The sequence below is a fragment of the Sciurus vulgaris genome, assembly GCF_902686455.1.
Source record: "Sciurus vulgaris genome assembly, chromosome: 8".
NCBI classification, from domain to species: domain Eukaryota; kingdom Metazoa; phylum Chordata; class Mammalia; order Rodentia; family Sciuridae; genus Sciurus; species Sciurus vulgaris.
Genome location: NC_136468.1, coordinates 90,377,626 through 90,404,580, shown reverse-complemented (window position 1 = coordinate 90,404,580; position 26,955 = coordinate 90,377,626). Strand labels below are relative to the sequence as shown.

General features: G+C 42.8%; 1 protein-coding gene across 2 annotated transcripts in view; it reads right to left on the bottom strand.

The window, feature by feature from the left end:
- Nucleotides 1–26,955, bottom strand: part of CHN2 (chimerin 2) — a 306,404-nt gene that overhangs the window by 199,265 nt on the left and 80,184 nt on the right. Inside the window, exon 2 of one of the 2 annotated variants that reach the window (XM_079152566.1) lies at nt 15,808–15,846. The exons of the other annotated variant lie outside the window; for it this stretch is intronic. Coding sequence (XP_079008692.1) covers nt 15,808–15,846 — 39 coding nt within the window. The remainder of the gene's footprint in view (nt 1–15,807; nt 15,847–26,955) is intronic. 2 annotated transcript variants of the gene reach the window in all.

Here is a 26,955-nt window from a genome sequence, read left to right as displayed (position 1 = left end):
ACCTCAATCAATTCTTTTAATCTCTGCTTAGTTATGAGTAAAACAGAAATGATGTCCATATTGTAAATTTGCTCTGGCCTCTAAAAGAAGTGTGCTTCTCTTCCTTTTTTCAGACCCCAAATTAAATCTATAGCACTTCCGGACTCAATTTTAGTTAGATTGATTCCTCTCCATTTTGCCTACAGGTTGAAAGAGAAAAATCACATAGTGCTTGATGTGTTTGAATTGTTTACAAATAAAAATTTGGCAAAGTGTAGGGAAAAGAAAACTAAAAAGGAAGGGAAGCAGAGAATGAGGGAGGAAGCAGCAGAAGGCAGCGAGATGGGTTTCCAGAACGGGGAGAAAAACCAGAGAAAAGTGAAAAAGACAGGTAAGAATGAGGAATATAAGACAGGAGGGAAAGGTTATATTTTCAGATATGCATTACATTTTCAAAAATACATTTTCAAGCATCAAGAAGCATTGAGCTGCCGAGCTCTAATAGGACAAAGGAAGGATTCATGTTAATTTCAGGACTGCAGTTATCTCCAATTATACCCCAAATTTAAAACAAGAGAAAATGAAGCATGTATCATGAAACATGAAGACCAAAGAAACAAAAATGTCAACTAAATAATACCTAAATCATCTACCTAACGTGCCCTTAACATTTTCACTAGAATTCAAGTCGGGCAGTTCCCACAGTGTGGGCAGGAATCTTGATGTATCTTGTTATTTATGTGTTTCAGGTGCTGAAACAATGCCTAGCAAGTGACAGGTGCTCAATAAAAACTTGCTTAAATAGTCATTCAATCAATGTTTATCATGAAATCTCTATGTGCCAGCCTCTGGGCATGGCACCAAAAGAACACAGGTCTACTTAAGAGGTGATCATTTCTCTACAACTTAGTGGGGAAACAGAGACATGTGAAAGGTCTTAAAAACACAAGAAGCAGCAGCACAAAACACACAAAGTTGTGTTTTGATAGAGATATTGGAGCCACACTGCCTAGGTTTAAACCCAACTCTGTCAGACTCGATCTGTGTCTGGCAAATTTCTAATTCTCTCTGTGTCTCACTGTCCTCATCTGCAAAGTGGGGCCATAACACACTGGGATATTGCAAAGATTGTGTGGGTTAACATGGGGGGAGTGTAAAGTACCTGAAACAAAGTAAATGCCAAGAAGTGCAAGGGAGATTTAAAGGTTCTGTGAGAGTATTTAGAACAAAGAGTGAAGCACAAAGGAGGGTCATTGCTAGGTAGAGAAGGGAGACTGTCAGGAAAGACTCCAAGCACAAGGAGCCCTTGAGCTGATTCTCTTAAAATGAGTCCCTGACTTAGTTCATTTTCTGTTGCTTTACCAGACTGGATAATTTATAAAGAGGTTTATGCAGCTCACCACGGTTCTTGAGGCAGCGAAGCTCAAGCTTGGGTGGCCACATCTGAGGAGGGCCCCCTGCTATGTCACAATGGTGGTGGCATCACATGGCAGAGCACATGTGAGGGAGGCAAGGGGAAGGTGGGGTACAGAGCAGAAAGCCAAACTCCTGAGGCGGTGAGCCCATTCCCAAGAGAAAAGGTGAAAAGAATAGATCACTTCACGAGGGTGCCACCTCCCACCAGCCTGAGCTCCCAACACTGCTGCAATCAAATCTCAGCATGAGTTTTTGATGGAATAAACCCTCTTCAAACCACAGCGCCCCCATCCGCTCAGTAGCCGGTGGAGGACAGAAGAGCACAATCAGTGTGAACAAAGGCTGAGAGGCAGAAGGTTCCATCAAAGATGGCAAAGGTGGAGGTGGTGATGATGCAGGGCGGGGCAGAAGAAGCCCCAGGGCTCAGGGGCTTCTTGAGGTGGGGTGGGGGTGAAGCAGGAGAAAGGGCTCCTGGGGAGGCAGACGAGAGGTGGCTTTCATGATGACCCTTAGTAGCATTTTACCGAAAACTTATGTATGTGTAAGCCAGGCACAATGGCCACTCCTATAACCAAACCCTAGGGATTCGGAGGCTGAGGCAGGAGGATTCCAAGTTTGAGACCATCCTGGGTAACACAGTGACGCTCTGCCTCAAAATAAAATGAAACAAAAACTACGTACATAAAATGACTTTTGCAAAAATTTTAGTGCTTCAAAAAGTGCGACAAATATTTAAATGCTTAAATTTATATACTTGCATAATTTATATAAGAAGCCATACGTCAAAATACAGTGCTGGCAAATACATTTTAAAATAAACTTCTGAGAATGCAAAAAAAAAAAAAAAAAAAAGTGATCCCAGAAAGTTCCTCTTCCTCCCCTTTCTGCCATGTAAAAGGACAAGATGAGAAAGTGCCTTAGGAACCAGGAACGGGCTTTCATCAGACACCAAATCTTCCAGCACCTCAATCTTGGACTTTCCATCTTCCACAACTGTGAGAAATCAATTTCTATTGTTTATAAGTCACACAATCTATGGTACTGTTCTAGCAACCTGAGCCAACTAAGACAGTCATCTAATTTGCAAAATAACAATTTAGAGTTTTATATCCCTTTTCAAAAGAAATATGTTCATTATGGAAATTTGAAAAATACTAGTGGACAGTAAGAATAAAAGAAAATATCACTCATAATCCCTTTTATCACAATACCTACCCCCATTTTTATCATTTCCATTTTTATGTAAGTATATTTATTATACATTTTTAATTGCAAAAATGGGATCATATGGTATCTACTGTTTTATAGCTTGAGTTTTAAAAATTAAATGTGAACACAATTACATGTCATTTAATGTTCTTCTACATGATCAATTTTAATGGCTTCAAGTATTTCACTCCATGAATGCATCATAATTTATTTTTATCTACTCCCTTATGTGAACATTTAAGTTGTTGCCATTTTTGCTATTACCGAACCTTCCTGTTGATAAATCTTTGCACACATCCTTGGTTTTAGTGTTCATTTTAATGTGTTTCATCTGCATAACGTCAAAGTGTGGGAAGTAAAGGGAGGTGATATACAACCTAGTTTATTGTATTCTTCACAAGAATTACCCCAACCACAGCTCTTTGGTCCTCCTACCTAGGAAATGTCATGTGCCTACCCCACAAGAAACAAATAAAGTAGTAGAGACCCATTTGATGTTCCAGAATCCTGCCTGGCCAGTGGTCCCAGGGAATAGGCATACGAAGTCCTCGCATTCCTGCATTCTGCAAAGTCCCAGCCAATTAGATCCAGGAAGGAGCCAGAACTGGGCTAAATTTTGGTAGATTTCCATCTCTATCTCCAAGGGATGAGGCCATAGCAATGGAGACAAGTACCCTTCTTAGAGCCCTACCCAGGACTAGTGGGGAGGACTTGTTTGTGAGGCCAGAATCTTCTCCCATCAGCCATTGAGATCTTGATCTCAAGAAGTGACAGATGCAAACATAAACAAACAAAACTCCAAGGTGCCACAGCTGGAATTCCATTATGACTCACAGGTCTCACTCACTGCTTAAGTTGGCATCTCCCCTCTTGGACTGCCACATGCTAAGCCAGAAGGACGATGAGTGGAAAAGGAGAAACAAAATATAAACAGTCATCTGAGGCAGCATGTTTCTGTCACCTGGCCACCATGAACAAACACATTAATGGGTAATGGGAGGAGGGGGCAAGATGGTTAGGCCTCTGTGAGTGGAGAAGATGGCAGACAAATTGGAAGGGTCTCTGAAGGATCTGCACTCAGAAATACAAGAGTAGAATCAATCACTCCAAGTAAGATCAGAGCACAGCTCCTGCCAGTCTCCTCTCCTGAAGGCTCATACTCAAATTCTAAAATCAAAAGTGCAGTGCCAACCCAAACATTTTGATCCCTAGCCCAAATGCCATTGGTTTAAACTCAAAAGTTTTCAGTATTTCTTAAAATGTAATATTGTAAAATTCCATGACCTATTTGTCCTGTCTTTTCTCTAATAGTGGAAACCTTTTAAGTAACATGTACTTTCTCTTCATTTTTTGATCATTCCAATACCCATTTATCACACATTAATTATTGCTGCTGGTTAATGTACTCCGGGCAGCACATAATGCTGCCAGGTCTGAGCATGTGACCATGAGCAAGAGACATGAGTTCCTAGCCCCATGCAGCTCTGGTATCGGTGGTGAGGCACCAAACACAATTAACAAAGAGACATAAATATTGTAAAGTGCTATTGAGGAAATAAATGAGGTGCTATCATAGAAACTAACTAGGCAGACCTGCGCGGGGCTGCTCCAGGAGCTCTAGTGAGCAGATGGAGCACTGCCAGTATCTACTCAGTTGATTTTCTTCCTGGACACACAGGAAGACCATGTGCTCAGTCCTCTGCATTGAAGTGTGTCAGGTGGAATGTGGGCACAGGTGTCACGTCCTACTCCCAGGCCTGGCCTAAATAATCCTCCACACATTCCTTGTGTCTTACCAAGAAACACACACACACACACACACACACTCCACTGGACTATAACCTGCAGGACAGATAAGTTTTATTGTTTTAAACCTCTGAGATCTGGGGTTTGTGAGAGCGCTTAGACCATCCTGGCCAACAGAGGAAGAAAGGTTAGGCCATGACCTGGAGGAGGTGACTGAAAATCTGACATGAGGGCCTTCATGCCAAGGGCCCGAGGCAGGAAGTCTGAGGAACTGAAGGGGAGCTTGGGGCGGGAGCCCCAGGCGTGCAGAAGGGGTATGAGGTGAGGCTGGAGGAGCAGGAAGGGCAAGAACACAGTTACTAGAAGACTATGATAAGGAGTATAGATTCCCATTTCCTTCAAACTTCCCCAACAAAGTTATCAGTGTGCCAGGACACCCAGTAAGTACTAGCATCTGTTTTATTTAAAAGGCCAAATCCGGAAGGATACAATGCTAAGAGCATTGGTTTTCCAGTGCTGCTGGAACACATTAGCAGGAACTGAGTAGCTTAAAACAACATTCATTTATCATCTGAAGGGCACAAGTTCAAAACTGGTCTCACTGGGCTAAAATCAAGGTGTTGCAGGACTTGGTTCCCAAGTTATCAACCTTTTGACTCACAGGTCCCTTCTATTCATTCCTCTCAAACTGGATGTTTGGAATGTTTTCTTCCAAACTGGAGAAAGTTTATCTCCAAAACAAATTGAGTTCATTATATAGTAATTTACAGAAAATGATTTCCATTAGATTTTTTTTATTAGTCCTTTCAAAATGTAGAAAAGAGATTGTAGATCCCAAAACTTACTGGAAGGGATCTTGGATTGGGAGCCATAAGGTTTACAGAAAACTAGGCTTCTCAAATAGCTGCTTCTTAGGTCCAGGAAAAGAACTGGCTGAAGGGGAAGCAGTGAACACTGATGGGATCTATCTATCTTACCTCCGCCCATGTCTCCAAAAATGGGAGTTTGGAGATGTCCCTTTGAAATCATCACAAGAAAATTATATCCTTAAGACTAAGAAGTCTTGAACATTACCAGTCACATCAAAAGTGCAGAGGATTAATTATTACATATGCTGCACACCACTGGAGGAAAAGGCTCATGGCTGTGCTAGACGACAGCAATTGGCAACTCTGCAGAATGCAAATCACCCAAAACAACTCTATTTGAGCTGGCCTGAGTACTTTCTCAGGTCACCCCTCAGCGACTAACAAAGCTACTGAGACATGGGGGAGCTTGTAGCAATTCTCACAGATTGATTATATTGGATTAAGTGACCAGTCACAACATTTAAATAATAAAATACTTGAAAAATAACCTTGGATGTAAGATTCCAAGAGAATATTTCAGAAGATTCCATAAGAACATTTGTTCTTATCACGGCTCAAGGCAAGGATGTAACAGTTCATTCAGCATCTCTCTGTCTCCTTCCTTTTAGCACCAAGAATCTCCTTTTCCTGCCACTTCCCCTCCTCTCAGCGTACAGTCATTTGTCCAATCAAATGTCATGTCATAGAGGGATTTTGTCTTCTCATCATTATCCCTCCTTCTGCATTTCTTGCTTCACGGATCCTCTTTATTATTTATTAAACAAGTGGCTTAATCAGAACATTCACCCTTTCTTTTTCATGATGCCAGCACTTCCATTTTCAGGAACTACTAAGAATTAACTTCCCAGGAAATGCTTACAGGTTTTGACTTGAAACATCTCCCAGGAAACTGATAAAGCAGGATGATGCTTTCCCATCAGCTGCTTAAGATACAGCCAGTTTAGGGACTGAAGATTTATTGGCTCATACTGTGAGCTATTGGCTAAATCAATGAAGACTCACACATTAGCTCCCAGAGCAAATCCTAAAGGGCATTTAAATTAGGACAAGATAGAAAGTAAATCACAATACTGGGAACATCCTGAAATACCTATCCTGACACTAACTCTGCATTTTGCCCACCTAAAAGTGAGCATCTAGACACAGAACACAGAAATGTAACATTCCAAAAAGGTGCATTTAAAATGCTTGGGATGGGGAGAAACAGGAGAGAGGAAGAAGTGGCAGAGGGCGTGCAGGGATGGAGAGAGAGAAGAAAGAGTAGGAGAAGGAGAAAAGGAAGAGGAAGGAGGGAAAAGAGAAGAAAGAAGGTGAGAGAAGAGGAAGGAGGAAGACCAGAGATTTCAGATTATGTTTAGATGATACTAAGTTCGTTAGTAACTCACAGAACACAAAGCCAAAAGAGTAATATGTCCAGTCCAGTGCAAAAATCACATTTTAAACTTGATTAGGGGTTATAGCGTCTCACACCTCCCCGGTAAAGCCTGCTTCAGGTTAGTTTCCTGGAAAAACTCCCCTCCCTCCCTGGCCCTTTTGGCCTTCCTCCATCATGGGTCAAATGCAGCTTCCAGCTCATCTGGATGAGCAGGGAGGAGCGAGGGCAGGAGAGGCCTTCCAGGATGAGCGCTGCATGGGAAGACCCAAGCGCTGCTCCCACCGTATCCATCTGAAGCACACCCTTCTTCCCCGGGTGGCCTCCCAGGTTCCTCAGAGAACTCCTAACCCCACAGTCACAGGTCACCTGCCTCTGGTCTCCTCAGTGTGGGCCAGTGCTGGTTGCTTAGACTTCTTCCCTCAGTTACTGGAAATCTGTCTCTCCAAGTGGCTCTCCAGGATAGCACCTAAGTTGGCCCCATGACAGCTGTCCCTGGGGCCGGGCCCACATGTGGTCCGTGAAAAACAGTCACATTCTCAAACTGACACATTCTAGTCAGTCAGTCCGTCCCCAAAGCAAGAAGCCCAGAATAACCTGAAGTTTAGATTTTCCAGAACAAGTCAGGTTCCAGTCCACTATGTACTACCAAATGCAGAGGATGCTTATTTAAACCCTCGAAGATTGTGATCGAAGCCCATCTCCTCGGGATTGAGTAAAATAGCAGCACCCTGGATGGGGAGAGTGAGATTTAGAGCACAGTTCACTGCTGTCTCCAAAATTCCACGGAGGGGGTTATGAGTCACAAAACCAGGTTGCATGCATGTTTTTGCATTCCCACTTGATGCTCTCACACACAGTGTTAAAATGACACATTGAATGTATTGGGGACACAGCCCAAACTGAGACTGAAATGGTACCATTTTACTTGCTTAATGTTTTGTGTGTATGTGTGTGTGGTCAGGGGATCATATCCAGGGCCTTGCACAGGCCAGGCAAGCGTTCTTCCACTGAGCTACATCTCTGGTCTAGAATAGTTCCATTTTAACATAGAGTTATAAAGGAACATTCCACTTTACCCCTAAAATATAAAATGCTAGATTTCCAAAACAGATTAATTAGGACAGTTAATACTCACTTGATCACACTTTATACATTGTCTCTCACTGCTATTAGGGGACATCATCTCTCTCTACACTCTCAGCTTGGCTAAGCCTGTCTGAATATGGTTTTTTATTTGCTCTCTCAGTCATTTTTGGTTTCATAATTCTCAACTATGCCTCCCAACATATAAATCTAGGGATACCAAGAATCAGAGCTTAGTCTTTTGCAACTTTGGTTGGCTTGGTCCTTCTCTAATTTATGTCTTCTACTTTCTTCCTGAAATTCTGCTAAACCATAGAGCTGAACCATTAGAGTTGAAAGAATATTGGAAGTATGAACCCCAGTGGCTTTTGTGTGTTTGTTCTATATTTTGCTCCTGTATCCAGTGACCCTGACCTCGTCCATCAGCTAAGACTAGTGCATTTGTTATTTTAGAGAAAAGGGATGACACAGCACAATAGAGAAGACAGAGAAATTGATTCATTGTGTTTCACAATCCTGGAGGGGAGGATGGCTGAAGGCTGGATGATGGGTATTAAGCAAGAAAAGGCTCTGAAGAGGGTCCCACAGGCTGGGGAAACTGCTGACCAGTGAGTGCACAGTAGTGGGGAGGTACCAGGGGCCCCAAGCCCCACCCACCTCCAGGCAGAGCCCTGGGAGGAGTGGATAATGGAACCCACAGGTAGGTCTGGGGAATGTAGGGCAAGAAGACCGATACCCATCTGTCCAGCTAAAGAAGACAAGAAGGTGCCAGAGAGCAAATGCTGCATGGTATGTCTGGACATCAGGTAGGCCATGATACCACAGCACATCACGAGAATGGGTGGAGTCCCATGAGCCCCAGTGGTGGCACAGAAATGGGGATAGACCTTAGGCAGACTGCCATGTTTCCCTCTGGAAAGAAGAACCGGTCTACAAGCATCAAGAGTTTCACAATAATTACGCATATAGTCAGATCTTAAGCTGTCTTGCTGTGGGGACCACAGAGTAAAATAGCAATGCCTTGGGAAACTAGTGACTAGGGACCAGAAGACAGATGCTGGCATGTACACATGGTAAGAAAGGACAGAGAGCCCTGTGTCTCTGTTGAGAAGCACTGAGTGAGGCCCCCGGTACCTAGACAGACCTGGAAGATGTGCCACCAAGTGCCAAGGATCTAGGCACTCTGAGCTGGAATACATACAGTGGAATAGTACTCCACTGTATGCACATAGCATGGAATACTACTCAGCTGTTAGGGGAATGGAATTCTGACTGGTGCTACAACATAGATGAACCTTAAAACCGTGGGCTAAATAGAATAAGCCAGACCCAAGGAGACAAATACTGTATGGCTCCACTTACCCAAAGTCCAGAGCCTAGGCAAAATCAAAGAATCAGAAAGTAGAATGGTGTTTGCCAGGAGATGGAGGAATGGAGACTTAGTAAAACGGGTGTGAAAGGAAGATGAGAAAGTTCTGGATATGTGGCGTGGTGACGACTGTGCAACGATGCAAATGTACACTGAACTCTACACTCAGAAATGGTTCAAATGCTAAGTTTTACATTGTGTATATCTAACCACAATAAAAACGAACTCTCTGCTAAACTGCAGTTCTATAGACCAGTCTTAGAAAAGGACACCCACCATGGCTGATTGGGAACAAGCCAGGTGTCCCTATGCTTGGGGTCCCCAGCTTGTGAGTGGCTTCTTCAGGACTCCCCTGGCTTTGCCCAAGTTCCCCAAGTGGAAACACAACTCACAAACTTCTGGTACCGCAGGCAGATATGGTGGTGCTTCACTTCCTATTTCTCAAAGTGGCCAGCCCCAGTCTCACAAGGGTGCCAGATGGCTTCACTAAAGATAATGAAAATGTATGTCTAAGGGGGAGTTTTTATCAATTTGTTTCCTAGACACACAACCACGTGATGACAATTCCTTCTGTATGGTGTGTTAAAAATCAGCATTCTCACCTATTGTAATTTTCTGAAGTGGGTCAAGTGGTACAACTCACACAGAGATGAGATGAGACAGGATGAGGCACAGCAAGTTCAAGGGACTTGCCAAGATTTCCGGCTAATGAGCGTGTGCACAAGGACTTCAGTATCTGTTCTTGGAGCCCAGATCTGCAGCCCTTGTGGATCTGGATGGTCCTTCCAGGAAAGGAAAAGTGACATCCCAGGAGGGTTTGGACCATGGGTAAGTTCAGGGGGCCCCAGGAAGGCCAAGAGCATGTGGGACCCCCTCTCTGGGGCAAGACTTCTACTTACTGTTGCACTTAGATCCCAAATGAATTTTAAAACCAGACATATAGACATATCACATTTTGTTTATTCATTTATCTGCAGATGTTGGGTTCTTTCCCCCTTTTGGCTAATGTGAATAATGTTATTATGGGAACATATGTGTATAAAAATATGTTCAAGCCTCTGCTTTCCATTCTTTTAGGTAGCAAAGAGTAACTTTTAAAAGCATTCAGTAGGTGGGGGCTGGGTTCAGTGGTAGAGCACTTGCCTAGTATTTGTGAGGAACTAGGTTTGATCCTCAGCATCACATAGAAATAAATGAGTAAAATTAAGGATCAACAACAACCAAAAAAAATTAAAAATTAAAAACAAAAGGCTTTCTGTAGGGAAAAGTCAGAACTTTATGAAAACACAAAATAATTAAATTTTAAACACTCAGAGAGGGAGCCATTGTTGGGTTTTTCTAAGCTGAATTACAAAAGATTTCCTCATCACAAACTTGGTAAGAAAAAAACCACAAAAGACTTTCTGGACTCTGTATTTATTATGAGATTATACAAGTGGCAGTGATCAAAACAATTACCAAATTTTAAGCTTGTCATTAATGTGTTTAATAAAAATTACAGTTTTATTTCTCAAAATTCACTAGAAGAAAATGAATATATGCTCATTGGATTTCTTAGAATTGTTATGCTATAGTAACTCCATACATACATAATAAGCATTTTTAAAAACAATGCCCATAGCAACATGTAGCTGTAAGGAATACGCTCTAGGAGATAAGATGGTTCCTGTATTTAATCAAATGCCAACAAATAAATCACAGTTTAAGTGGGCGAGGACCAGTATGCTCACTGTCTAAGGACTGCCTGAAGAACAGCTTTTGGTAAAAAAAAAAAAAAAAGACTTTTTGTTATTCACATAGGCATCTGCTAATTCATCTACCTTATCAATTCCGAGAGCCATGCTTTGGTGTTTTTTGAAACAAGGACAACTCTTCAAGTCTGAGAACTGAATCACCACATCGACTTAAAGCTCTGCCAGTGTAACCCATCATGTCATTCTTGAGGCTCACACCGCGGGGCTGCATCTTTAGCTATTTTGAGCAAAGTTAAAAGTAGAAAATCACACCACTCAAAATTGGGAAAGACTATGAAAGGGCAATGTTTTCCTAGGATCATCCATTCATGTCAAAGGCTCTGGGAGGCCTCGTGCCCTAATGGACACCTGGCCCTCTGCCCATCTCCTACCACAGGTCACTTTGTTTCTCATTTTGTTGAAGGTGAACTCCTGTCTCTTCTCCCTTCAGGGTCTTTCTTGCCTCACCCTCCTGTCTACTTTCTCTGAAACGCCCTCACTGATTTTAAAGACACTTACAATTTTCATTTGGTCTATTTCCTCCAGTCTGTCATCCTACACCCTTCTCACCCTTGCCTCTGTTATAAAGTTCATACTTCACAGTTTGACATGTAAGACTTCCCATAATGTGACCTTGATGTCTCTTCCCAGTCTTATGTGTACTCTTTGCCTTTGGTTTTGAAGAAATCTACCCAATGGGTTTGCTCCACACTATTTTCTCTGTTGGAAATCCCTAACCCTTCCAATTTTACCCATTCTCAGACTTCCTCATCTACCAGGTCTTCCCTGGTTTTTCCCCATGGAAAAAACCTGTTTGTTCTCTCAGAGATTTACCTATTCACCTCTTAAATATGCTTGTCAATTTCTACCCCACGTATCAGTTATTTGAAATGTGTTTCTATCTCAGTTCTCATAGATTCCCAGAAGCTTTCGTAAGCAACTCAATGAAAATATAAGAATGATTATAAGATACCAAGTAATATCAGTAACCTTGTTTCATAATTACATTACCTCTATAAGAAGTCAGAGTTTTGAGTTATGTTCAACAATAACAATATACTACATATACATTGTGCTTTTCAGCTCTATAATCTATTATCTGAAGACCCCTGGAAAAAGTGGCATTTCCATTCTCATTTGACATGTGAGAACAATGAAGCAAAGAGCTAGGAAGAAGCAAAGTCAGTGTTGCTGCATCCGGTGCGCATATTTCTGAAAATGCTAGATGAACATAAATCAGTAACAAAAATGCAGCTCAGCTCAACTGTATACCTTGGCCATGGTCCCCAGATGACACTATCTAGGGATCAGGAATGCCTCAATTCATGTGAATCATCAGGAACACACATGATAAACAGACTTCAGATGAGACCAAACATGGAGTGAGTTCTTTTCAAACAGAAATCGCCCCAGATCACAGATTAGTACTGTGAACCCTCTAGGAGAGATTCCCTTTCTTAATCCAGAGGAGTCATTCACCAAGGTTCCTCTGGAGCTGCCAGGCTCCCAAGTGCAAATCTGTCCTCTGGCTGGGATTCTGTCACAGGGATGGTTATGCATGGACTCAGGCTAGTCACAATGTTTTCCAGGGAGTGTTTACCTGTTAGGAACTCACTCTATGTCCTTCAAGGCAATTCATAAATTAATAAGTTCATTCAGTGTCTGTCTTCGGTTATGCCTCTTGGGATTGCTAAATAGATGTAGAATAATTGATCTCTTTTGTCCCTCAGTTTTTCAATCAAATGCATGTGAAGCATTGCAAAGAAGCATTTTTTAAAAGTACAGAAGGAAAAAGAATCCCAGCCCCATGGCATGCAAATACCCCCTAGGTGGAAGCTAACAGAGTCTGCTAGGGAAATGCTCTCTCCTGGGGACTTTTCCTCCCCTCTGGCCTATACACATCTCTCTTTTAGTTTGTTCCATAGCACTCAAAAAGTGAAGTCATTTTTCCCAGCATCATCCAGAATCCTTATAAAGAGAAGATTTTAGTATATAATTAATGGAATGCATTTGAGATAAGCTGGATTTTTTTAAAAAGGTGCCCCCCCCCCCATGAACAGACCTTCCCTTTCTGGAGCAAGCCTGGCTGTGAGCTTCTCAGCTGCAGCACGTATTTCTTCAGCATGGACTATTTCTAGCCTGAGGTGCTCATGGATGGCTTGGCTGCCAAGATCATGCCAGCCTTCCTTCAGCATCTCAGACATCAGTGTGGCCTCCCACAAGACCCTTCTGGCTGGAGGCCCTTTGCCAATTTGCCTAATCCCCTCTCCTGGCAACGGCAGTAATGCCACTGAGGCCGAGGCCCAGCTGCATTAGTCAATAACTTGCTTATCAGGGGCTCACTTAGAAATGCCTCTGAAAGCATTTTCTTAGTCTCACTAACAAATACTATGTGTAACTTGATATGAGTCTCAACAGCCAAATATCACCGCATTTGTCTGTGCTACTAGGTGAGAACAGTGGTTGAAAAGCCTCAATAACCATGAATGGATTGGTTTCTTTGTTTGTTTTGGTGCACACACGAAGCACATGCTCAGCCAGTGAGCTGTACTCTCAGTCCTGATTCATAGTTTTAGCTCTTTCTTGACTCCTTGGACTTTATATTTGTGTAGTTTCTGCTTAAGAACTGGCGTGGTATAGTTTTATTGAGACCCAAGACTAGGATTTCAGAAAGGCATAAGTTGACATCCAGTTCTGCACTATAGGATGATGTGTGTTGTTTAACCTGTTTCCTTCTCTGCCAAACAAGAATAGTATGACCCCATCAGCCCTGGCCACTGCTGCATCAGAGGAGCAGACACATGCCAAGGCCCCTGGGTGAGCAGGAAGCACTAGACAAAGGAGCTCACTGTTGTTGCCTGGGTGAAGGAGGAGACGGGGTGGGACACAGGGCTTTGCTGCAGAATGTCTAAAACAAGTGCAGCAGCTGCAAATAGTCACAAAACAGCATGGGAAGGAAAATACCCAGCAAGAGGGGCATCTATAAGAATGATCTTTTACCTGATTTAAAAAAAAAAAAAGGTTCATGTCCATTTGGGGACAATTCTAACTGCCTCAAGTATCTTCAGTGTCCAGGGTATTTCCTTGGTACTGATATACCAGAGAAGTAAAATACAATCCTTATTCTCAATGAGCCAGAGAGGGTGTGCACACATCATGTGCAGGTGTGCATGGACATAGCTACATGGAGGTGCCTTGTGGCTTGTTCCCCAGAGCACAGGGTACTGGGGAGTCCAGGCTAACTGGCAAAACTCTGAGAGGGCAGCAGAAGTTGAGTTTGCACTGATTGTTAGACTCTGAAGGGACTGGATCTTCAGCAGGCAGGATTAGAGGAGAAGGTGTTTTTGAAGGAAAAAAAAAAAAAAACTCGAGAGAAGGCAGCGGGGGTGGGGGTTGTCGCTTAAGGTATGAGCCCCTATGTGCTGATGTGCTTGGAATAGGAGGTGGTGAGCTGTGAGGTTCCTGCATGGCGTGAAGAAAGGGCAGGAGGGAACTGGTCCATTTCCAGCAGCCACTCAAGTCTGCACTTACAGTGTCTCTGAACCAAATGTGCCATATTAAGACAAGATCTCGGCTGCTTCTTTTTGATTCTGTCCTTGTCATTCAGTTTGGCAAAGCAATGGCACCTTCCTGTGTAACCAGACAGACGCCAAGGACCGATTCCCAACTGACAGTTTGTGTATACAGAAAGACTGGCAGAACAAGAAAGACATTCCATCTTCCAGAATATTTGTTGTTTCTGTCCCCACACTTATAACATGGTTTTCTTCAAGTCACAAAACTATAAGAAAACTGAAAGTCTTTCAAATTCCTACAAAGTGAAAGGGTTCCACTGAAATTTTTCTCCAAGTTCATTACTGACAGTATGAAGAAAATTCATCATACATTCATTCAACAAAGATGTCTTGAGCACCTATCATGCACCAGGCTCTGTTCTAGGCACTGGGGATACAACAGAGAACACAACAGATGAAAATGCCCACCCTCGTGGAGCTGATAGCCTGGTGGGCAGAGACCAGCCATCAATGGAATATCAATGAAATAAACAAGCAAACAGTGAGCCAGATGACCAGAGATGCTGTGGAGGAAAAGTACAAGGAAAGGTAGCACCTGTGACATTGGAGCAAATGCCTGAAGGAAGGGAGGGGTGAGAGCCATGCAGACACCTAGGAGGAGAGCCACAGGGCACAAAGCTGAAACGCACCTGGCAGAGCGGAAACAGGAAGGAGGCCAGGGTGTGTGGAGCTGAGTGAGGAGAGAGGAGCAAGATGTGAGAAGGGAGACAGAACACAGGGCCTGAGGCAGGAGGACAAGGAGCAGAGGGTGTTTTTTGGTAGCAAGAAGAAACTGTTTCAAGGTGGAAGAACCGATCGATATTAGCAAATGCTCTGAGAGGCCAATTAAGGTGAGAACTGAGAATGGACCCTTGAAGTTCGCACCTTGGAGGTCACTAAGTCCCCTGGTGAGAGGTGGAGGTGGAGCGAGGTGAGCAAGGCTGACTACAGTGAATTCAAAGAAGAACGGGAGAACGGACAGGGCCTTGCTATAGAGGAAACAGAGAAATGGGGGGGTGGCTGGGAAAGAAAATATTGTCAAGAAAAACTGTTTCTGTTTTGTTCCTTTTTTTTTTTTTCCTTCTTCTTCAAATGACGGAAATCACAGCTTGTTTTTTTGCTGCCAGGAATGGATCCAGCAGAAGGAAAAATCAATGCACAGAACAGGAAAGGGGCAACTGTCCCAAGGCGCAAGGGCACTAGGTGGGAGGGAAGATTTAGTGGACAAGGGAACGGGTTACTTAGGCAGCAGCAGGGACAGTCATCCTCAGAAAAAGCAGGGAAGCAGAGCATCCAGGCACTGAGGTGGGGAGACGCAGACGAGGCTGGCAATTCATGGAAACCCTGTGTGACAGTTCTGTCTTCTCCATGGATCAGATCAGCACAAGCAGGCACGGCACAGGTCAGGAAGGCAAGAGCCACCATGCAAGGGTTGCCTCCAAAGGAGGAGGCAGTGTGACATGGCCTGACTTACATTTGGGGAGCTCTCTCTGGCTTCTGGCTTCAGAATGTACTGAAGGGAGGAAAGTATGGAAACAGAGCAGTTAGTTAAGAGGTTATTGCAATTTGGGATAGAGATTTTTCATTTTTTCGAGACAAGGATGGTAGTAACAAAAGTGGAAACATGGTTAGATTCAGAATGTATTTTGAATACAGGTGAGTATGGCAGAGTACAGGGTAGATTTTTGGTTTTGTTTTTTTTCCCCCTCCAAAACCAATACAACCCAACCAAGGCATGTTATTACATCACTGAGACCCAACTCAATAATGTGACAGCGCATTTACTGACAATGATTCAGTTTTTAACTAGCAAAGATCATTCCAGAACAGTGGTGATATCCATAAAGGATGCCAGTGAATACATAAATACCTGTTAGCATTGTAAAGTGTTATAGAAATGGAAGCTGTAGTTAAGAGAGGCGTTTGTGTCTGCTCCAATAAGCCAATTGACAGGAAGAAATCAATACAGCATGAAATTAGCGTGGAAAAATATTTTAACTTTCTAAGATCAAAGAAGGGATAGTAAAATATTAACTTGATGTCCTTTTAACTTTCTTTTCTCAATATTTATTAATGTTTGGCCTCCCTTGCACAGAGAGTTCCATTATAAGCTCTTTTGGTAAATGGATTGAAGGTTGTCTCAAAGCACTCCAGCTTCTCTAAGTATTTTCTATTCTCCAGTGAAATACTATTAGTCTGCATTAGTGCTCAGCATATCAAAGACATGCATCTCTTTTCACAAGAACTATGGGACTGCCGGTCCCTCTCCCTCCTCTGCCACCCATGACTAAAATTACAGACATTTTCACAAAGTGGGGATGAATGAATATGCCTGTCATGGTAAAATTGCATTATAGATGGACATGGCTGCACATACCTGTAATCCCAGGAACTTGGGAGGCTGAGGCAGGAGGATTGCAAGTTTGAGGCCAGCCTCAACAACTTAACAATCCCCTGTCTCAAAATAAGAAGATAAAAAGGGCTGGGGAGGTCGCTCAGTGGTACAGTGCTAGCCTAGCATATGCAAGGCCCTAGGTTCAATTCCCAGCAACACACACACACACACATACACACACGAATTATAAAAAGCACCAATCCTGGAAGGTTCATGGGGCCTACTTTAAATATATCTAAAATTTAGGGCTTGGAACAACCAAAATATATGAGAGGCTCAGTTCTTTTCAAATTCATAGCTAGGAAAAATGCATGCCAAATTTCCCAGAGAATAGAAGGCAGAAATCCTTTCCTCATCTTTCCCCAGCTCAGCCCGTGAGAAGTGCAAACTTTTGTTCCCTAGGTATTGTATTCTGTATCTTACTAAAGGTCATGAGAGGTAAATCCTACAAGAACCACGGCAGTTTTTAACTAAGAATTAAACTTCTGGGATTTAATACTAACAAAATAATTAAGAATGCAAAAAGTTCTGGCTACAAGAATGTTCATCAAAGTACAGTTTATTAGACAGAAAAACTGGAATCAATTTAATGGTTAAAAAAATCCATCCATGCATAGCCATTAAAATGATGTCCAATAGTTAAAGATGCGGAAAGATGTTCATAATAGATTTTGAAATAAAACTAATAAGAACAGACTGGCCACATTTTTGTAGAAAGAAAAAAATATTTATATGTGGATATATGTACCAAAAAAGAAATTAAAAGCATAGACATTCAAGGCTTTATGTGATTACTTCTAAATGTAGAACTTGCAGGCAGTTGGTCCATTTTCCTCATCTATATTTTATTTGAATTTGCCTATGAATATCATCTTATTACTTGTGTAATGGAGAAAGTGTCAGTAAAACTTACTAAACATTATTGGTGATGGCTTGCACGTATCAGATAAACTGTGGGGCCAAGTGCACTCTCTTGCTCCTGACCTTGCAGGTTTTCTAGACATGTGGTTATGTTTGAGTTTAAGCCCTAATGTGGCCCAGAGATAGCCTTCTTTCAGGGACCTGTGACAATCAGACTCACTGTGTTCTTCAGACATCAAGTGGAAAGAAATGGGGCAGCACTGGAGATTCAGTAGCCCCAAGACCACAAGGAACAGAGTAGAAGCTTCTGGCGGGATGTGTCAGGAGGTTGGGTTCCTTTGTATAAAAGCAACAGTGGCTGACCAGAAACTGTATGTATCCAGAACATCTATGGGGGTTGTGGGATGGGGACACATCGTATAAAGTCCTAGAAAGAGAACACGAACACAGCACAGATTTGGTCAAAAGCACCGTGTGCTATAATACAGCCCAGCTAGGGAGAGTCTCAGTAATTTCAGGAACAAAGCCCAATAGAAGGTTGAAGCGATTTACAAAGATTCCTTTAACTAAAGGACGAAGTCCCCAAAGAACTAAATTCTAATATCTTGAACTCCAAACAAACTGCTTTAAAAGCAACACCGAAAACATCAAATGGAAAGTAGATTAAGGACATACTCCATCTGTAAGCACTTGCTTACCACAAACTCAATTACCTGTTCCAAAATGAGATATGGGTTGGCTGGGATTTACTGATAGTCTTGTCCCGGTAATAGAATAACACATCCAGGGGAAGGAAGCCTCAGTACTCTTTCTTGGTCACACTCAGAACCACACCTCCAGGTAAATGTGTAAACAGGTAGTTATGCTTTGCAAAGCAAAACAGTGCTGTATCTATAGGCAAAGTCAACCTCTGACTGACTTATCTTTTGTGCCATCTACTTGAATATAGAAAGCACTGGGCCATGTTTGTCTTTGAACATAGTCAAGCTCCCCTCCACCCCCGCCCCCCAGGGTAAAGCTTGTTCCAAGGAAGCATTTTCTCTCTGCCTTCACCCTCTGTTCAGTTCTAGAATTTGCCCTTATTTAATTTTGGCCTATTTTCCACTTCTGAGCAGAGGGCAAAAGCATGTGTGGCTCTCTCTCCTGTTAGCTCACTCATGCCTAACCCGCAGTCCTGCTGGCCTCTGTGACGCTGCCAGTACCCCCTCTCGGAGACATCTGTTGCCTTGCTTAAACCAAGAAGCCCCCTAAGCATGTGACTGGGCCGTGCAGAATTGGAGAGTGCCGCCTCCAACAAGAGGCGTATGTCCACCTCGCCTCTCCCCTGTCATTTCCTCCTCTCGCCCTGGCCTCAACAAGTGGCCAAGCCTCACACAAGCTGTCAGGGACAGATGCTATGTGAAAAGAGGAAATTGGACTCAAAGATGCTACAGCTTTTTTAATTAAGTCCAACCTAAAAGCCAAATAGCGAGGCATGAAATGAATACTTACTTGCAAATAAGCACCATGATTTGCAAAAACAAATGCCTTGGTTCAGGTCAGTGGGCAACTTATTAGCTTTCTCAAATGTCACATTGTTCCTCACTCAATGCTTCTGATATTTTCACCTGGGCAGTGGAAAATGCATTTTGTGTTGGTACATGGGTAGCCCAAGTTTTCTCTTGTGATTTTCTTCCCCCGGCGCCCCAGGCTTGTGGAGTTGGCAAGGTTGACATGTGTCCACACACAGCCAAATGCACCCTCCCATCCTCTATTCATCCCTCGCTCACTCCATAAGCCCACAAGTGCCCACTCCACGCCAGGCCCGACTACAAACTAAGAAGGAAGAATGGCAACACTGTGGCTTCCGTCTTCCCAGCTCCCAGAGCTCATTCTACTTAAGGGCTTTGTCTCCATTTTCTCTAGTTTACTAGTTTTGTCTCTTCTAGTTCCTTATTGTTCCTCTCTGCATGCTGTCTGCTAATTAAAGCTCACTAGGGTCTCGGCTACTGGTCTCAGCTTAAATGGCCAAGATCCTTGATGACTGTTAAGGGCAGGGAGGACTCAGGCAAAAGGCCAGGTGGGCTTTTAAGGCAGAAGAAAACAGAGGGGAAAAGACAAACAAAAACCCATAGTTAAAGAACAAGAATAAAGGGGGTAACCTTAAAATAGGCACTGTGAATTCTAAAGCCACAGATCAATCTCATTAAAAGTCACATTTTTCTATCATTTCAGCCATAGGGAAACTTAAATCTATTATTTAACATGATTAAGAAAGCTTTAATACACTTTAAATTCAATTAAGAGGGAATCTCAGCTATTATTTTTGTTCTTCTGATCAGAATCGCAGAGAGAATTGACCTCTCCAAGACCACACAGCCAAGCACTGGCTGACCCCAGCACAGGTCTTATCCTCTCCCTATTCCCACCCAAACCCCAGCCAACTACCCTGCTTCCTCTTTCACTGTATGTTTTTTTTTTTTAATAAAAAAAATTAATTGGTATTTAATACATATTTATTTTAATGTATTTTATAGTTTATTTTAAAAATCTTATCATTTTAGAATACTACACAAATTGAATACTGCTTGTTATGAAAATCTAATTGCAATGTTCAGAGGTTTTCATGACACGCAGTATTTTTTAAAGAAATGATGGAAAATATGTTTTTAAGAAATGCTGAGAGTAAATTTCGAATAAATGCAACCAAGAAGAAAGGAAAGAGAGGAAATTAGCCTGTTCCAAGATCATGCTTTGCCATTAGGCAATAATTAGAAAAGGAACATCTGATCTTGGATTATTTTTATCTTACTGTTATTAAGGAAGACAAAAAAACTGAGTAAGAATTTGTTTCACTAAAACTATTACATAGGACTCTTCAGGTTAGATCACACAGATACAACCCAAATTGATGAATACAAAAGAAAATTTATTTTTCTTAGGCCTGAAAAAATCCAGGGGCGGGTCTCAATTTAGGTGTGACTTGACAGAGCTCAGACGAAGACTGACACTTGCAGGTACACACCCAGCACTGAGCACAGTTCTCGGCGTTTCCCAGGACTGCATGATCCTCACACAACTCCATGATTCCCATTTTACAAGTGAGAAAACGGATACCCAGAGACACATTGTTCAGAGTGAGCCCATTGGTAAGAGGCAGAGTGATGCAAACCCAAGCAGTCTGCCTCCCAAGCCTGGGTTTTAATCAGTGCTCCTCGTGTGTTCCGAGTCCAGTTTTGCTCATCTCTCCTCTCTCCTGCCGCCATTCTTCCTCAGACTCTCCCTCCCAGGAAGCAAGGCCGCTGAAAAGGCTGAGGCTTGAAAACCAAGAGACCAAGAGCACCAAGTACAGAGGAAAGGACCAAGGTTCCCTCCCCCAGAAGCCGAGGTGAAGTCTCTCTGTTTCTCGTTGGCTTGAAATAAACCTGGCAGAACCGCGTGTTCTGATTGGACAAAGCTAACCGCAGACTCCCGAGAGCCCAGCGCAAGGGAACTACTCCGGAGCAAATGGACTTAAAGCCAAGGAAAAGAATAGGGGTCCCGTTCCCAGGGAAACTGGGATAGTTATGAGACGGTGAACGAATGCTAGGGAGTGGACAGCAGGTGGACACTACACTGTGAAAGCTCACCGCAACAATTAAAATACTTCTTTTCCAATGATCTCATAGACGTTCTTGGTCTTATGTAGTATAAACATCCAGGAACTTTCGTGGCGACTTTCATTTTTGGATAATGAATATAAATAAGGAGAGAGGTATAAGAAAATTTGAACCAAGACAGGACAGCTGTGATATGTGGGCACTCATGGGCTACCTCTGTTGCGCCCTTTCATGTGGGCTTTTTGATACCTCCATGTATTGTGGAATTGCAGAATCTTCACTTTGGGGTGGGTGGAAAAGCTCATCCATCCCTTGATCCCACACGGAGCAGAGAGTCTGTCCCCAGTGCTATTAACCACAATGCCCCCTGCCAGCTCCTCTTTCCAAGGTGCTTTAACCTAAGGCACTGTGAGAATGGACAACAGCACAGGTGAAAAGGGGTGATCTCTAGATGTTTGCTTGACTTCAGCCCTATGAAAATCTTGGGAAACATACTCAGCTTATCCTTCATTTCCTTCACCACCCCATCTCATGCAGACCTCATCTTTAATGTACCCCCATCACCTCCTACGACTTGTCCTAATTTTCCTAGTACTATCCTACTTCTTGTGATTCCAAGCCTAGGCTCTCCTCTGAAACCAAAAGAGCCCTTCCTCAATCTTTTATGTACCCTGACATTCATTAATATCTCCTAAGATTTCTTAGAAAACTTGAAATGGAACCACCATTTGACCCAGATATCCCAATCCTTGGTTTATATCCTAAGGATTTAAAATCACCATATACAGTTACACAGCCACTACAATGTTTATAGCAGCTCAATTTATAATAGCCAAGCTATGGAACCAACCTAGGTGCCCTGCAACAGATGAATGGATAAGGAAATACACAATGGAATATTACTCAGTCATAAAGAAGAATGAAATTATGGCATTTACTGGTAAATGGATGGAACTAGAGAACATTATGCTAAATGAAATAAGCCAGTCTCAAAAAACCAAAGGTGAATGTTCTCTCTGATATGTGGATGCTAAACCACAACAAAGGAGAGGAAGATCAGAAGTGCACTGGACTAGACAAAGGGGAATGAAGGGAAGGGAGGAGGGATGGGAATAGAAAAGACAATAGAATGAATTGGACATATCTTTCCTATCCTTATATATGAATACGTGACCAATGTAACTCTACATCATAGACAACAACCACAATAATGGGATTCTAATTGGAACAAAGTATACTATACTATGTATGTATAATATGTCAAAATGCACCCTACTATCATGCATATATAGAAATAACAAATATTTTTTTAAAATTATCTCCTAAATTATCCTAATGTGTTTCCATGGAGTGAGGGATAAAAAAAATAAAAAAGAATGAAGTTGTAGGAGAAAATGCTGTTATCTAAGGGAAGCAAACTATAGAGGGTTGTGTGTGGCATCCATCCTGGGGAAGATGCTGCAAAGCACTTGAAAGCATTTAGGAGGAGCTGCGGTGGCTTGGGAGGTCGGGCAGGTGGACTCAGCCCCTTGTTCCTAGGTGCCAGGAAAGAGTTCATTATGCTTCTGGGGGTACCTGCAGGAGCTGGATGACTGCCATCAGATGATACAATTAGTTGGACTTGTAACTGTTTCAGAGACTCAAGCACTGGGAGTAGATCATCATTGTGGTGCCAGAGGGCTCTGACCTCAGCCCTGTCCAGTTCCAAAATTCTATCAATAACACCAATGAAGATATTTATGGCATACTTATCAAATTGAGAGTTGAGACAGTGCTGGGAAAACAGAGCAATACTGTTGTATGATATAAACAGGATCATACAAGATATGCCACAGATCCCTGATGAGATGCAACAGTAATGAATTGTTAAGCCCGCATTCAGGTTAAAGTAAATACACCCAACTACAGGACTGTGGAGACATACCTTAGCAGCCACACGTGTAGAAAGGACTTTGGGTTGGCTCTATGTGTGGTATGAGTCAGCACTTCTCTGTGGTGGCCAAAAAGCAAATGTGGTCTAACGCTGCACTGACGGAAATAGAATATTTAGACTGTGGCTTATGCGAGGTTTGCTGTGTTTTATGAGAACAGACCACACCAAGAGTTTGTGCTTAGTTCCTGACCCTACTCTTAGAGAAATACAGGCAAAATGAAGTTCAGTAGGAAAGCAAGAACTGGAAACTCCTGCGAGGGTTTGATATGGAAAACAGAAAGCATACATGAAACATGAGACCTGATATGGTAAACTGTCCTACAAGAGAAGGGTTCCATTTGTTTTGTGTATTACCTAGGGCTGGACCCACACAAGTAACAGGAATTATAGAGGACCAGGTTTTAATGCAAAAGAAAGACTTGCTGGGCACAGTGGTGCACACCTATAATCCCAACAATTCAGGAGGCTGAGGTAGGAGAATTTCAAGTTGGAGGCCAACCTCAGCAAATTAGCAAGGCCCTAAGAAACCTAGCAAGGCCCATCTCAAAATATAAAATAAAAGAGGATGAGATATAGCTCAGTGGTAGAGCAGCCCTGGGCTCAATGGAAAAAAGAGGAAAGAAAACTTTCCAAGGGATAGCCCATAGAAAGAGAAGTTGAGGGAGGCATTCAAACCATGCTCAGGATGGTGTAGAGGGAAATGTAAAGGTGGGATGGGTTGCTTGATCATATCAGTGGTTCTCCAACTGTGTTCCTCAGGGGTGCTTTGAGGAAGGAAATAAGGAATGGTGCAGCTGAGAGAGTGGGACTCCACTATGGCATAAGCTTCCTTCTTTCATATCCAATTGCAAGCACAGCAGGTCCCCAACTGACAGGGGGACACACAGTGGGTTTCTGTTGTGTAGGAAAGATTGTGTTGAGCCATTGGACTGGATGGTTCTCATTCAACCTTGATGTTCCAGGATTTGGTGATTCTGAGATGATTTCTAGGAGGAAGACTGGGGTGGAGATGCAACATATGAGCTCTGCAGCCAGAAACCTGAGGCTGGGACCCACGCATGTTCCTTTGCTATTTTGTGTAACAAGTTAACATAAATTCAGTGGCTTAAAACAGCACCCACTTCCTAGCCCCCACTTCCTAGCCCACAGTCTGTCAGTTGGGAGTCCAGGCATGGTGTGACTGAGCACCCCGCCCTGGGTCTCGCAGGCTGAAATCAAGGCATCAGCTGGACTGTGCTCCTTAATCAAGCTCAGGCTCCTCTTCAAACCCCAGGGTTGTTGCAGATTTCATTTCTCCAAGGCTAATGACCAAAGTTGTCATTTCCTGTTAGTTGCTGGCCAGGGAACTTTCTCGAGTCCTTGCTACATGGGCCGCTCTTAGGCTGCTCACAACATGGCTGTGTGGTTCTTCAGGGTTAGCAGAAAAATCTCTCACTTCGGTTCTCTTTCTTCAGGGAAGAGCCAGACCCTCTTTTAAAGCACTCACCTAATTAGCTCAGGTCCACCCAGGATAGTCTCCCTTTTGACTCTAAAATCAATTGATTAGGGACCTTATTTCTTATCTTCAAAAATCTCTTCCTCCTTGTTGTGTAATGCAACCTATCCAGGAGATACAAGTCCTGCCCACACCGAAGGGGAGGGGATTCTACAAGTTGTGAACTTGAGGAGCAGGAATCTTGGGGGCCATCTGAGAATTCTGCCTACGCCATCTTGCTTTTCCACTCAAAGCGTCTGACCTGGTTACTCCATTTATCAAGTCAGGATAACGATTCCTCAAGGGGTTGCTGCAGGGTTAAATGAGTTAATACCCAAAGCACTCAGAACAGTGACCAACACCAGGGAAGCTCTCCAGGAGGAACACGGTAAGGTCTCTTTAGGCAAAAACACCCGGCACCACGAGGAAAGACGGAAAACAGTGGAGCTGGATGTCAGCAGCCAATGCGCTCTGAGGCAGGAGCAGCAAATGTAGGTCAGATCGCAGCACTTCATGGAGAGGTGGCTCTCTTTTCTCTCCCACTGGCCAGCTCTCCTCTTTGCTGCCACTTCCACTATCTGGCTTTGATCTCCTCTGCCACTTTCGGTGTCCACCACCTGACATCCTTCCTTTTCTTCTTTCTCTGCCGCTTCTCTCCTGATTCTCATCTTTTATACTGCAAGATCTGCCTTCATCAGGCACTGTCAGCAAGTAAGACCATTCTTTCCTTCAGGCCAGCAAACATCCGTAGCGATCTTCCTGACATCAGCTTCCTGTTAGCATGCACTGCTTATAGGTTCTCAAAAAAAATTTTTTTTTGTTTTAAATCTGTGTTTGATATCATTTTGGATTCCTAAAGTTATTAAATTTTGACTTATTTTTCCTTTAGGTCAAAATTCTCCTTTACCAAAGAGATAAATCAAAAAATAATGTTTTACCTTTCAAAAACAATTTAGTATCAGAATTTCTTATCAGAATAGGAAAATCTCCTAGCACAAACCATTATTCATTTTACATAACAATTCATTTCCAGAAACAATTTGCAAGAAGCCTGCTATCATGCAAAGTGAATCATCCCTGGCTTGTGATCTAGTTTGCCAATGAAAAATATAATGAGGACTGAGCAAAGGGGACAGGCACGGCAATTCCAGTCTAGAGTCAATGTGCAGCCAGCACAGTAACAGCCATCAGCAGCATTTCTAAATAAGATGCATTTCAGCACTGTGCCCTGAGCATAGTGGGTAGTCAGTAGAAATTTCTTGACTTGAACTGGGATGTCTCAGTAGCCATCTGTTGAACAGAACTGAGGAGTTGTCTCAGTAACAGACAACCCTGAAGCTGCTTAATTAGCATTCACCAAACTCCTAGGTGAAATGGAGTTTGCAACACAAACAGAACGAGCAGCAATACACACAGTTCATCGCAGATGGCTTGTATGGACAAATGAGCCAACATGCTTTATCAGTTACATCTTCAGTGCTTGTCGAAACCCAGGTGAGGTCATTGCTCCCATCCTGACCTGTTCTGTCATGCCACTGCCGAGTCAACAGAATCATCTCTAAGTTGTTTATGGAGGAGGCTGAGCGGACTTGAGTCTTCCCACCACCCTGCCCACCCCACTGTCAGCAGACACCCTCTGATGATCAATACACTCAGGCACAACAATGGGATGTGTCCCAGGAGCCCATGCCCAAGAAGTGGCACCAGCCCCCAGGACACATGAGCTTTAGAGAAGATCGGGACATGGAGGTACATCTCCCAGCTAAACAACCCATCCATATATATTTCTTAGAGGCAAGGAGTGAGACTGCCCTCCCAGGGATCACTCTGACAGGTAACCATCACTTCCCAGGATGAAAACTACTGTGTAGGGTAAGGAGGATGAGGATTCTTTAGAAATGTAGACCCCTTTTCCATTCATGAAGGTGTCTTAAATACATTATTTCATATGATCCTCATGGTCATGGAGAACTTGTTAATACAAGTGCAAGCTGGTAAGATTCCTATGGGGAGAAATTTATCAATAACCATCAAATTTCCTAACATATTTGCTTCCTTTGACATACTCATACCATTCCTACGGATGTGTCCTATAGATATATTTACACACGTGTGAAATGATGCAGCATCGCTTTTAACAGCAGAATTTGGAAAAGACCTAATGTTCATAAAAATAGGTGTTGCTTAAGAAAAAATTGTGCTATATCCTTCAAAGGATATATTTTGTTATGTCAAAAGGTAAGGTACAGAATAATCAATGCTTTGTTAGCATTTTTGCCAAAAAGAAAGGCAAAGAGAGAAAAAAAGGAAATATATACATATGGTAATAACTTGCAAAGAATGCTAGGGCACACAAAAAATGGTATCTCTGGGAAGAGGAA